This window comes from Saccopteryx bilineata, chromosome 4 (genome assembly GCF_036850765.1).
Source record: "Saccopteryx bilineata isolate mSacBil1 chromosome 4, mSacBil1_pri_phased_curated, whole genome shotgun sequence".
Lineage (NCBI taxonomy): Eukaryota > Metazoa > Chordata > Mammalia > Chiroptera > Emballonuridae > Saccopteryx > Saccopteryx bilineata.
In genome coordinates, this window is record NC_089493.1 from 290,016,491 (window position 1) to 290,028,674 (window position 12,184).

Below are 12,184 nucleotides of genomic sequence, written 5' to 3' on the forward strand. Positions count from 1 at the left end.
TTTCATGTGCTTATTGGCCATTTAACTATATTCTTTGGAGAAATATCAATTCACTTCTTTTTGCGTATTTTTCAGTTGGTCGCTTGTCTTTTTATTGTTGAGTTGTAAGAGTTTTTAAAAACTATATTTGGATACAATTTCCCAGATATATAAATTGTAAATATTCTTTTCCTATTCTGTGGGTGCTCTTTCTACTTTCTTGTTGGTGTCCTTTGAAGCACTAAAGTGTTTAATTTGATAACGTCCAATGAAGTTTTTTTTATTGCCTTTGCATTTGGTGTCATATATAAGTAATCACTGTCCCGTCCAACCTCACGAATATTTACCTCTAAGCTTTTTTGTAGGACTTTCATAGTGTTAGCTCTTACATTTAGGTCTATGATCCATGCAGTGATTTTTAAAACCTGTTTTTATTTTAGTACTTGATAAGTTTAAACTTCCTGCTCAAAGCAAGTGCTACTTTTGTAACGAAGAATGCACCATTTAGATACAGGTGCTTTGACCTCTACAGCTGAGCTGGCCCCAGTTTCGCCTTCACGGAGGTGGGCGGATCCCTTCCCTCAAGCTAGAAAGGGCGGTTCCACGCGCACGCGTAGCTTCCCAGATGGAGCCTCGCGCCTGCGCACAGGGAGGCCCGCGCCTGCGCAAATGCCGCTGGTCCGCACAGCGGCACCTTCCGCGCTTTTGCCTGGCCCTGTAGCCGAAATCTCGCAAACCGGGCGGGACGAGCTCGGTGGCGCGTAGGTTTGGTGTATGTGGGTGCTGGCTCGGTCGGCCTGGCTCTCCGCCCCGGGCTTTTCCGGGACCTCTCTTGTGTCCTTGTCGGCCCCCTTTCCGTTTCCCCGCTCCGGGCGCGTCTTCCTAAGGCCCCCCACCCCAGACTCGTGCTCAGAGCCCCTCCACCCCCGCCCTCGGGGCCCCACGGTAGGATGGGGGACAACACCAGCCCCATCAGCGTGATTCTGGTGAGCTCGGGGAGCAGGGGCAATAAACTGCTGTTCAGGTACCCCTTCCAGAGAAGCCAGGAGCACCCGGCGTCCCAGACAAGTAAGTGGGCGCTGGGGCAGTGGGCCTGCCGCTCCCGGGCATGTGCCTGGCGCTGGACCCGAGCCCCGGCCGCAGGGGCCCCTTCCCTCGTCGCCCTGCGCACTAACATTTCAAGCCTCCCCCCCCTTTTGTGATCACACAGTCGCTGCCCACAATCGGCAAGTGTAGACAAGTGAAAAGAAACAGGAGAAAAATCACTTAGGCCAGAGCCGCTATTGTTAACATTTCATCCATGTCTGCAGCCTTAAAAAAAAATTGTGTGTGTGTGTGACTATAATCTTAGCATTGCACGTGTTAATCTAAAAATAAAAGACCAAATTGAGAGGCAACAAGTATTTATTTGAAATCGATGAGAATAGCTATTTGAAATGCCTCAAATACTGTTCTGATTAAGAGACAAAGGCATTGGGTATTTATGAGAAAGGGCAGGGGAGCGATTTTATTAATAGAAGGCATTTATTTCTATCGGTCTGATAACATATTGATGTTAACTCTAAACAGTGTTTTTAACTTTCAGTCCAGCAGTGTAAGGCAGATGGTCATCAGTCAGGCAGTCACAGTCTCTGCTTTCTTGTATCTTTGCAATCAGTGCTTCAGGGCACAAGGTTGCTGAGGCGTGCAATTCAAAGATGGTTTTGTCCTGTTTTACCATTTTAATGGTTTGAGGCATTAGACATGCAAGGCAGTTCCTCTGGCGCTCCAGTTCCGTTTTAAAGTGGTTCCATTTATTGTTGTTTTTTGACATAAAAATGTATTCAGCTTAGAAAAAATATGAAATTACAGATGCAGCTGAAGTTTTCTTTGACTACCTATCCTCAGTTGTCCCCCATTGCAGGGATAACTGCTTACCATCTTAGTAATTGTCGCTCCTGTACATAGGTGCCAACCATGCATCCGTAGGAAAACAGCGGTTGTTTGGGGGACTTTCCCCCCCCCCCTTACATAAATGTATTCTGCAGTGGCTCTTTTTTCCATTGAACAGTTTTTGGGTTTTTTTTCTGTTGAACAGCCTTGGAGAAGTACTTTGTGATTTAGTAAACAGAGATCACCCTCACTCAGTTGTATAAAATTACTTTTAGATTTTGCATTGGTACAAAGTTTTAAAGGTACAAACAGATTTAGGTTATGAAAAGAAAATTCTTTCCCACCATTGGCCACTCAGCGACCCAGCCACCCATTTCCCCTTGTAGGAGCAGCTCCTGTTGCCATTTCCAGTCCTCTGAGTCAATACAAGCATATGGAGGCATTATTTTACCTTTCTTCTAAGCACAAGTGAACACTCTGTATACAGACACGGTTCTGCGGTGCTGTTTTCATTTTCACTTTACATCTTGGATATAATTTCAAAATTATAATCAGAATAACGGAATGAACATACTGTGATTTATTTATCCAGTCCTCTGTTGATGGGCATTTAAGTTGTTTCCAATCTTTTGCTGCTGTAGCCAGTGCAACTGCCCTTTCTGTATATATCACTGTTTTGCTGGATAGAAGATTAATTCCCAGAAGTGAGATGGTAGGAGCTAAGGAATAATGAGCATATTTCTTTTTTCTTTATTTAAATTTGCCAACTACAGTTATATATTCAATATTATTTTGTGTTAGTTTCAGGTGTACAGTATAATGGGTAGACATTAATATAATTTGTTAAGTGATCCCTGGATAAGTCTAGTACCCACCTTGCACCATACATAGTTATTACAGTATTTTTTTTTAAAGATTTTATTGATTTGAGATAGAAAGAGAGAGTGAGAGGTGGTAGAGGTGGATCGGGAAGCATTAGCTTGTTTTAGTTACTTCTTGTATGTGCCTGGACCAGGCAAGCTCAGGGTTTCAAACTGGCAACCTCAGCATTTCAGGTCGACGTTTTATCCACTGCGCCACCACAGGTCAGGCTATAGTATTATTGAATGTATTTCCTATGCTGTACTTGACATCCTGTGACTATTTTGTAACAACTTATTTGTACTTCCGAATCCCTTCACTTTCTTACCCAGCTTCCCAGCCCCCCCTACTTGGCAACCATCAGTTTTCTGTATTTATGAGTCTATTTCTGCTTTATTTTGTTCTTTAGATTCCACATATGAGTGAAATAATATGATATTTGTTTTTCTCTGACTTATTTCACTTAGTCTAATACCCTCTAGGTCCATTCATGTTGTTACAAAAGGCAAGATTTCATTGTTTTTTATGGCCGAGTAATATTTCATTATATATACACACACACACACACACACACACACTATATCATCTTTATCTTGTCATCTATTGATGGGCACTTAGATAGCTTCCATGTCTTGGGTATTTATTATAAATAATGCAGTAATGAGCATAAGAGTGCATATATCTTTTTGAATTAGTGCTTTGGGTTTCTTTGGACAAATTCTCAGAAGTGGAATTGCTGGGTCATAAGGTAGTTCTATTTTTAATTTTTGGGTAAACTTCATACTGTTTTTTTTTTATTTTTTTTATTTTATTTATTTATTTATTTTTACAGAGACAGAGAGAGTCAGAGAGAGGGATAGACAGGGACAGACAGACAGGAACAGAGAGAGATGAGAAGCATCAATCATTAGTTTTTCGTTGTGCATTGCAACACCTTAGTTGTTCATTGATTGTTTTCTCATATGTGCCTTGACCGTGGGCCTTCAGCAGACCGAGTAACCCCTTGCTTGAGCCAGCGACCTTGGGCTCAAGCTGGTGAGCTTTTTGCTCAAACCAGATGAGCCCGTGCTCAAGCTGGCGACCTCAGGGTCTCGAACCTGGGTCCTTCCTCATCCCAGTCTGATGCTCTATCCACTGCGCCACCGCCTGGTCAGGCTCATACTGTTTTTTATAGTGGTTGCACCAGTTTGCAAGCCCACCAACAGTGTGTGAGCGTTCCCTTTTCTTCACATCCTCACCAACACTTGCAGATTTATTGATTATTGATGGTAGCCATTCTGACAGGTGTGAGGTAATAGCTTATTATGATATTAATTGGCATTTCTCTGATTTCTTATGTCTAATCTGTATTTTCTCTTTGGAGAAATGTCTATTCAGGTCCTCTGCCCATTTTTAAAGTGGATTTTTTTTTTTTAATGAAGTGAGAGGCAGGGAGGTGGTGAGACAGATTCCCACATGCACCCCTACTAGGATCTCCCCAGCAAGCTCCTACCAGTTGATGCTCTGCCCATCTGGGGCTGCTGCTCTGTTGCTTGACAACTAAGCTATTTTTAGTACCTGATGCGAGGCCATGGAGTCATCCTCAGCATCTGGGGCCAACTTGCTTGAACTGTTTGAGCCATGGCTTTGGGGTGGGGTGAGAGAGAGAGAGAGAGAGAAAGAAAGAGGGAGGGAGAGGGACAGACAGGAAGGGAGAGAAATGAAAAGCATCAACTTGTTGCATTACTTTAGTTCAGGGGTAGTCAACCTTTTTATACCTACCGCTCACTTTTCTATCTCTGTTAGTAGTAAAATTTTCTAATTACCCACCGGTTCCACAGTAATGGTGGTTTATAAAGTAGGGAAGTAACTTTACTTTATACAATTTATAAAGAAGAGTTACAGCAAGTTAAAGCATATAATAATAATTACTTACCAAGTACTTTATGTCAGATTTTCGCTGTTTGGCAGAATAAATCTTTATAAAACAACTTACTATTGTTAAATCTATCTTTTTATTTATACTCTGGTTGCTCCGCTACTGCCCACCATGAAAGCTGGAACGCCCACTAGTGGGCGGTAGGGACCAGGTTGAATACCACTGCTTTAATTTTTTTTTTTTTCTTACAGAGACAGAGAAAGAGTCAGAGAGAGGGATAGACAGGGACAGACAAACAGGAACGGAGAGAGATGAGAAGCATCAATCATTAGTTTTTCGCATTGTGACACCTTAGTTCATTGATTGCTTTCTCATATGTGCCTTGACCACGGACCTTCAGCAGACCAAGTAACCCCTTGCTCAAGCCAGCGACCTTGGGTCCAAGCTGGTGAGCTTTTGCTCAAACCAGATGAGCCCGTGCTCAAGCTGGCGAGCTCAGGGTCTCGAACCTGGGTCCTCTGCGTCCTAGTCCGACGCTCTATCCACTGCGCCACCACCTGGTCAGGCGACTACCACTGCTTTAGTTGTTCATTGATTACTTCTCATATGTGCCTTGATTGGGGGACTCAGGCTGAGCCAGTGACCCCTTCCTCAAGCCAGTGACCTTTGGGCTCAAGCCAGTGACCATGGGATAATGATCATGATCTCATGCTCAAGCCAGCAACCCCATCCATGCTCAAACTGGATAAGCCCATGCTCAAGCTGGTGACCTCAGGGTTTCGAACCTGGGACATCAGCATCCCAGGTTGATGCTCTATTCACCGCCCTGCCACCAGTCAGGCAAGCATATTAATTTTACTAGATCAGATTTTTCTATCTGTTTCATGAGCCTCTTGTGCATGGTGAACTTAGGTTCACCCTTAGGTCTGGTAAGGTGTTATTGTTTGTGTACATGTAGGATATTGATATATGGACATTTAAAAAATCTTTCTGTTGCCTTTGCTTTTTTCAATCTAGTTGACATCATACACTGAGAGGATGTGTGTGTATCTATGTGTGTATATATATATATATATATACACACATATATATATATATTCTTTTTTTCCCCTAGCTTAATAGTATCAAAACATTTCTAATGTTATCATTATGGGAACCATGTTTTTAAAAAATTTTTATTATGCCAAAAAATATATATTCTAAAATTTGCCATTTTAACCTTTTTTAGTGTATAGCTCAGTGGCATTAATCATATTCACCATAATTTATTCACCATACTGTATAACCGGTACCACTATTTCCAAAATTTTTTATTACCCCAAACTGAAACTTGTAGCCAAGCAATGACTCCCCATTTCCCCTGCCCTCAGCCTCTGGTAACCTCTAATCTACTTTCCATTTCTATGGATTTGCCTGTTGTAGATATTTTATGTAAGTGCAGTATTTGTCCATTTGTGTCTGGGTTCTTAGCATAATGTTTTTAAGTTCATCCACGTTGCAGCATGTCTCAGAACGTCATTTCTTTTTATGGCTGATTACTATTCCGCTGAGTGTATGTACCACGTTTTACCATCACTTCTACTGGCTCCACAAGCCTCCGGTATGTGGCTGGATCCTGGTTTTTAGCCACTATCTCCTTTTTGCCCTCACTCAGATAAGCCTCGTAGCAGATATGCTGTCAACAACACCGGAGATCATGCTGAGGACCAGGACGGTGACTCCAGGTAAGGGTTCTGATGTCACTCTACGATGGACCTAGTCCTGTCCCAGTCCTGTCCCTGGCATTGGCAAAGTCTCACCTCCTATTGACCTAGATGTTTTCCCAGAGAAACCTGGTGCTTTTTCCCCATTTGGTGGGTGTTTGGGGAACGCAGAGCTGGGGACTGTTTTGCCAGTCTGGCTTGCTGCGTAATCCAGCCGCGCGTTCCAGCGGTGGGCTGTGTGATTGGTAAAGCAGGTCAGAGAACAGGTGAGGCCGTGTTTCTGTAGGACATATATCTCCCGGGAGAGGAGCGTGGAGGAAAGCAGACCCCAGTGCTGGCCTCTGACCTTACTCCTTAAGCACGTGCCCAGAGGTCAGATGTAGCTACTTGGATGCAGTACAGCCTGTCCAGGTGGTGATACGGGCTGAGAACTTGGCTGATTTGACCCTTGCTCTCTTAGGGCACAGATGCAAAGCAGGTCTTGTTCCTTTCTCTGTGCCTTCCTATTCTCTGTGTTAAGGGCTATCGAGCAAACGTGAGAAATGACTGCTTCTGCCTTCTTAGGTTCATAGTAACACTGGCCTAGATGAGAGAGGAAAGATTGTAAATTGTCTGTTCTAGTTCCCCTAAACATAGCCAGGTCTTTGTGAGCTGAAGGACTTAGCCTCCACAGTTCCAGTCACTCAGTTCTCTGACAAGTCACCACAGCTACTATAGTGTTGTGTTGTACAGTTCCAAGAGTATTTTTTTTTTTAGGTGAGATGAGGGGAGATAGTGAGGCAGGCTCCCACATGCACCTGACTGGGCAACCCTATCTGGGGCTGATGCTCAAGTACTGAACTATGTTTAGCACCTGAGGCTGATGCACTCCAGTGGAGCTATCCTCAGCACCTGGGGCCACACTCAAACTATTTGAGCCACTGGTTGCAGGAGGGGAAGAGGGAAAGAAGGGGGAGCAGGAGAGGTGGAGAAGCAGATGGTCGCTTCTCTTGTGTGCCCTGACTGGGAATTGAACCTGGGACGTTCATATGCCAGCTGACTCTCTATCCACTAAGCCACTGGTCAGGGCTGAATATGGTTTTTATTATCTTTGTGTGAGGACGTTGGGGGCCTCTGGCATGACCAATGACTGTCTCTGAAGAGACTGGGCTTTGGAAGAGGGACTGGCAGGAGGGAAAGAGGATGTGGGAACAATTGGACATTCCATGGGTCCTTCTGCTTTTTTTTTTTTTTTTTTTTTTGTATTTTTCTGAAGCTGGAAACGGGGAGAGCCAGTCAGACAGACTCCCACATGCGCCCGACCGGGATCCACCCGGCACGCCCACCAGGGGCCACGCTTTGCCCACCAGGGGGCGACGCTCTGCCCCTCCGGGGCGTCGCTCTGCCGAGACCAGAGCCACTCTAGCGCCTGGGGCAGAGGCCGAGGAGCCATCCCCAGCGCCCGGGCCATCTTTGCTCCAATGGAGCCTTGGCTGCGGGAGGGAAAGAGAGAGACAGAGAGGAAGGGGGGGTGGAGAAGCAAATGGGCACTTCTCCTATGTGCCCTGGCCGGGAATCGATCCTGGGTCCCCCGCATGCCAGGCCGACGTCCTACCGCTGAGCCAACCAGCCAGGGTCTCCTTCTGCTTGATGTACAGGCACACAGAACGCTTTTTGCCCCCGCACACCAAGCGGGTGCGTTTTGTCCTGTGCCACAGACTAGTTTAGAGCAGCGCTGGCTGGCCGCCTGCTGTTCTTCCTCCAGGCTCCATGGATGTGAGGCTCAGGATGTGAAAACTCAGAAAGAGCTCTTGGAATGGTCTATGTGGAGGTGTTTTTTAGGAGTCTGTAATTCCTGCAGTTAATTTTCAGAGGCTTATAATAAAATGACTATGAGGTAATGTCCTTTGGTCATGTTAGCATATTATAGCATCTGATGATCTCACTTGCCACGTTTTCAGAGATGTAGGTTCATATCCTTCGGGCCCAGCCTTATTGTGTCACATAGGCCTGCCTAGCTGCTACTCTGCACCTGGCTCCTGGGGTGACCCTGTTGTACCTCAGACGCTTTCCTGGAGCACCGCAGGAAGGTGCATCATGACTGTTCCGTTTCCCTTGATTGTCGTTCTCAAAGGTGCTTTTCTTCTGGAACCAGCGGAATGTTCCTGCTTGTCAGTGTGCGGGCTTGAAGCAATGTTAACAGGCCACATGGTAACTTCTCAGTGTGGTGGTGGCCTGCCGTAGGGAAATGAGGGCCCAAGGCTGTGCTGCCCAGTGGTATAGTCACTGGCCAGTGTGATCATTTAAATGGAAATGAACCGAATTCAAATAAAATTGAAAATGTGTTTCTTCAGTTGCACTTGCCACATATCAGGTGCTCAGGGCCACATGTAACTAGTGGCGTATATTGAATGGCGTAGATTTTTTTTTTTTTTTTTTTGGCATTTTTCTGAAGCTGGAAACGGAGAGACAGTCAGACAGACTCCCGCATGCGCCCGACCGGGATCCACCTGGCACGCCCACCAGGGGCGAAGCTCTGCCCACCAGGGGGCGATGCTCTGCCCATCCTGGGCGTCGCCATGTTGCGACCAGAGCCACTCTAGCGCCTGAGGCAGAGGCCACAGAGCCATCCCCAGCGCCCGGGCCATCTTTGCTCCAATGGAGCCTTGGCTGCAGGAGGGGAAGAGAGAGACAGAGAGGAAGGCGCGGCGGAGGGGTGGAGAAGCAAATGGGCGCTTCTCCTGTGTGCCCTGGCTGGGAATCGAACCCGGGTCCTCCGCATGCTAGGCCGACGCTCTACCGCTGAGCCAACTGGCCAGGGCTGAATGGCGTAGATTTAGATGATTTCTGTCACTGCAGAAACTCTGACAGCGCCGGGTTAGAGGGTAGGCTGGCTTTATAAGGTGAATCATCGAGATGATGTGTTTTAGGGTAAAGGTTAACAGCCACTTTAAAAACCCTACTAAAATTCAGAAGGGAGAGAAGAAAATAGATACTGTCTGTTGTCCCTAAGGCTTGAAATTCAAGTTTACAAAAGTTGTGGTGTCCTTGTTTGTTGGGTATTAGGGGCCAAGGAGCTAATGCTTAATTCCGTCTCTGGTTTAATGAGCCCACACCTGCAGGGACAGAGCCATCTGGAGAGGTACAACAGGGAGCCTGGTGTCCACCGGAAAGGCTGTTGTGGGCCAGACCTCCTGATGTGGTGGCCATCTCTGGCCTCCTCTCCATGTTTCAAGCAGTATTCTGAGAAGGAGGTGCTGGTGGCTTGGAGAAGAGTTGACTTCATTTGAAACGCCCTGAAATCATTTTTATTTTTTTTTAAAAAAAGATTTTATTTATTCATTTTGAAGACGAAAGAGAGAGAGAAAGAGAGAGAGAGAGAGAGGAGCAGGAAGCATCAACTCCCGTATGTGCCTTGACCAGGCAAGCCTGGGGTTTCGAACCAGCGACCTCAGAGTTCCAGGTCAATGCTTTATCCATGGCGCCACCACAGGTCAGGCACAGATCATTTTTCTATAGACATCACCCAGAAGACCTTCCCAGAGCTGTGACTGGGTTCTGCCTCTGCCCTTTCTCTCCCCTTTGCACTGTAGGGCACTGGAATCAGGTGGCGCTGCGGCCTTTCTCAGACTTAGCTACCTTTCTTGAAGCAGCGGGTCCAGCTTCTAGGCACTGATGCCTAGGCCAGACGGGGGCCTCGGCCAGGTGAGCTGCGGCACACACTGGCACACTACATGCAAGTCCTCCATCCCAGGCACGCCTGGGGCTCCCCCGCGGCCTCTTTGGACAGCTTTGCCTGTGTGGCACATGTGCAGAGATATGTTGAAAGATGCCCCTACTTGCAGGAGTTGAGGTCAACACACAGAATGCAGATAAGCAGTGTTGCCCCCAAGCTTGGGTATCTTCTTTCCCTCTTCCTGCCCCCGCCGAATCCACACTGGTATCCACATCGGCATGTCCCTGCAGGGTAGTGTGCTGGGACAAGTGCAGGTTTAGGGTCCCAGGTCTGATTCTCAGTCTGTGTCCTACAGGATATGACCTTGGGCCTGTGCCTTAGGCAGCGAGCCTCCTCTGTAAGATGCCTGCAGGTGGCAAGGCACCTCTGCCTTGCCCTCTTCGGTCTAGAGGTCATGGGGACATCTGTGTCTAGGTGAGAGGTCTTGCTGATGGCTCTGCCTCCCTCAGAGGGGCAGACACAAGTCCATAAAACATGTCACCAGCACTCCCCAGTAAGGAAAGGAACACTGCTGACACTCGGACTCCGCCTGTGCTGCTTCCCTTTCGAAAGTGAAGGCATTTTGTTGTGACTTGTCTCGTGGTAGGAGTTACACTCAAGCTCCTTCGGATTCTGACTTTCTTAGTGATCTTGGGAAAGTCCACAAAACAACTTGCCCCTTTAATGCTGTATAATCTGATGAGCTAAAATTTGGCAGCTACTGGAAGAAGGTTTTTTGTTTGTTTGTTTGTTTGTTTTACAGAGACAGAGAGTCAGAGAGAGAGATAGATAGGGACAGACAGGAACGGAGAGAGATGAGAAGCATCAATCATCAGTTTTTTATTGTGGCACTTCAGTTGTTCATTGATTGCTTTCTCATAGGTGCCTTGACCGTGGGGCTACAGCAGACCGAGTAACCCCTTGCTCAAGCCAGGGACCATGGGTCCAAGCTGGTGAGCTTTTTTTTTTTGTTCATTCCAGATGAGCTGGCAACCTCAGAGTCTCGAACCTGGGTCTTCCGCATCCCAGTCCAGTGCTCTACCCACTGCGCCACCGCCTGGTCAGGCGGAAGAAGGGTTTTTTATTGTGTGTTTCACTGTGGGTGTTTGGCAATGCATGTTTCTTGGTGAAAGCTGTGGTAGCAGCAGTCCCAGGAGGGCAGCCCAGTGGACCTGACGTGACGTCACGGCAGGCTCTCCCCCTCCGATGCTGTCTGCACCGTGGGGCTCAGGCCAACTTCCTGTTTCCAGGAAGCTCGGAAAGCACGTCCCAGGACACAGGCCTCTGTAGAAGAGCTTTGACTCTTTTTTAGTGTGTGTATTTTTCTGAAGCTGGAAACAGAGAGAGACAGTCAGATAGACTCCTGCATGCGCCCGACCGGGATCCACCCGGCACGCCCACCAGGGGGCGACGCTCTGCCCACCAGGGGGCGATGCTCTGCCCCTCCGGGGTGTCGCTCTGTTGTGACCAGAGCCACTCTAGCGCCTGGGGCAGAGGCCAAGGAGCCATCCCCAGCGCCTGGGCCATCTTTGCTCCAATGGAGCCTCGGCTGCGGGAGGGGAAGAGACAGAGAGGAAGGAGAGGGGGAGGGGTGGAGAAGCAGATGGGTGCTTCTCCTGTGTGCCCTGGCCGGGAATCGAACCCGGGACTTCTGCACGCCAGGCCGACGCTCTACCACTGAGCCAACCGGCCAGGGCAAAGAGCTTTGACTCTTAAATATACTTTCTAAAACACCTCAGGTCGGATAGTGCAGAGGTCTCAGGTGTTTTGCAGTATAAATCTCTACAGATCTGCCGTGACTGCCTGGCTGCTGAAGGGCCACAGTCATGTTCTGGACAAAGGCTCGGTGACATCAGCTATGCAGGTGGTCACAGCATCTTAAGAATTGGGGCCGAGATTTTCAGTGGCATTCTACAGGTTTCATAAGGCTTTTACCAGTGGGGATCTTATTTGATCCTGTTGAGATGGTTTGGCAGATTAAATACTTGTGCCCAGGCATCTAGCCAGTGTGTGTGGTGCTAGGCTCTGAGCCAGGTCTTCCGACTTTCCTCTTGCTCCTGCATCCTGACCCTCCTTCTTGCCCAGTCTGTGTTTACGTGAGAGAATTTGAGCTTTAGTGAGAAAACTGTGGTAAGTCTTCAACTTGGGGAGTGTCTGTATCCATTCTTGTCTGGTAAGTTGCATAGCCTTCATCTCAACAGTTAATGCTTAATGGTG

At 47.4% G+C, this 12,184-nt stretch overlaps 1 protein-coding gene across 6 annotated transcripts in view; it reads left to right on the forward strand.

Moving 5' to 3' along the window:
- Window positions 1–650: 650 nt before the first annotated feature.
- Window positions 651–12,184, forward strand: part of NPRL3 (NPR3 like, GATOR1 complex subunit) — a 46,824-nt gene continuing 35,290 nt past the window's right edge. For 5 of the 6 annotated variants that reach the window (XM_066275482.1, XM_066275483.1, XM_066275486.1 and 2 more), the window contains exons 1-2: window positions 652–1,047; window positions 6,225–6,294. In XM_066275482.1, the coding sequence (XP_066131579.1) occupies window positions 930–1,047; window positions 6,225–6,294 (188 nt within the window). In that variant the 5' untranslated portion in view covers window positions 652–929. Of the gene's footprint in view, window positions 1,048–6,224; window positions 6,295–12,184 lie in introns of all 6 variants that reach the window. The other variant, XM_066275487.1, reaches the window with a different exon arrangement.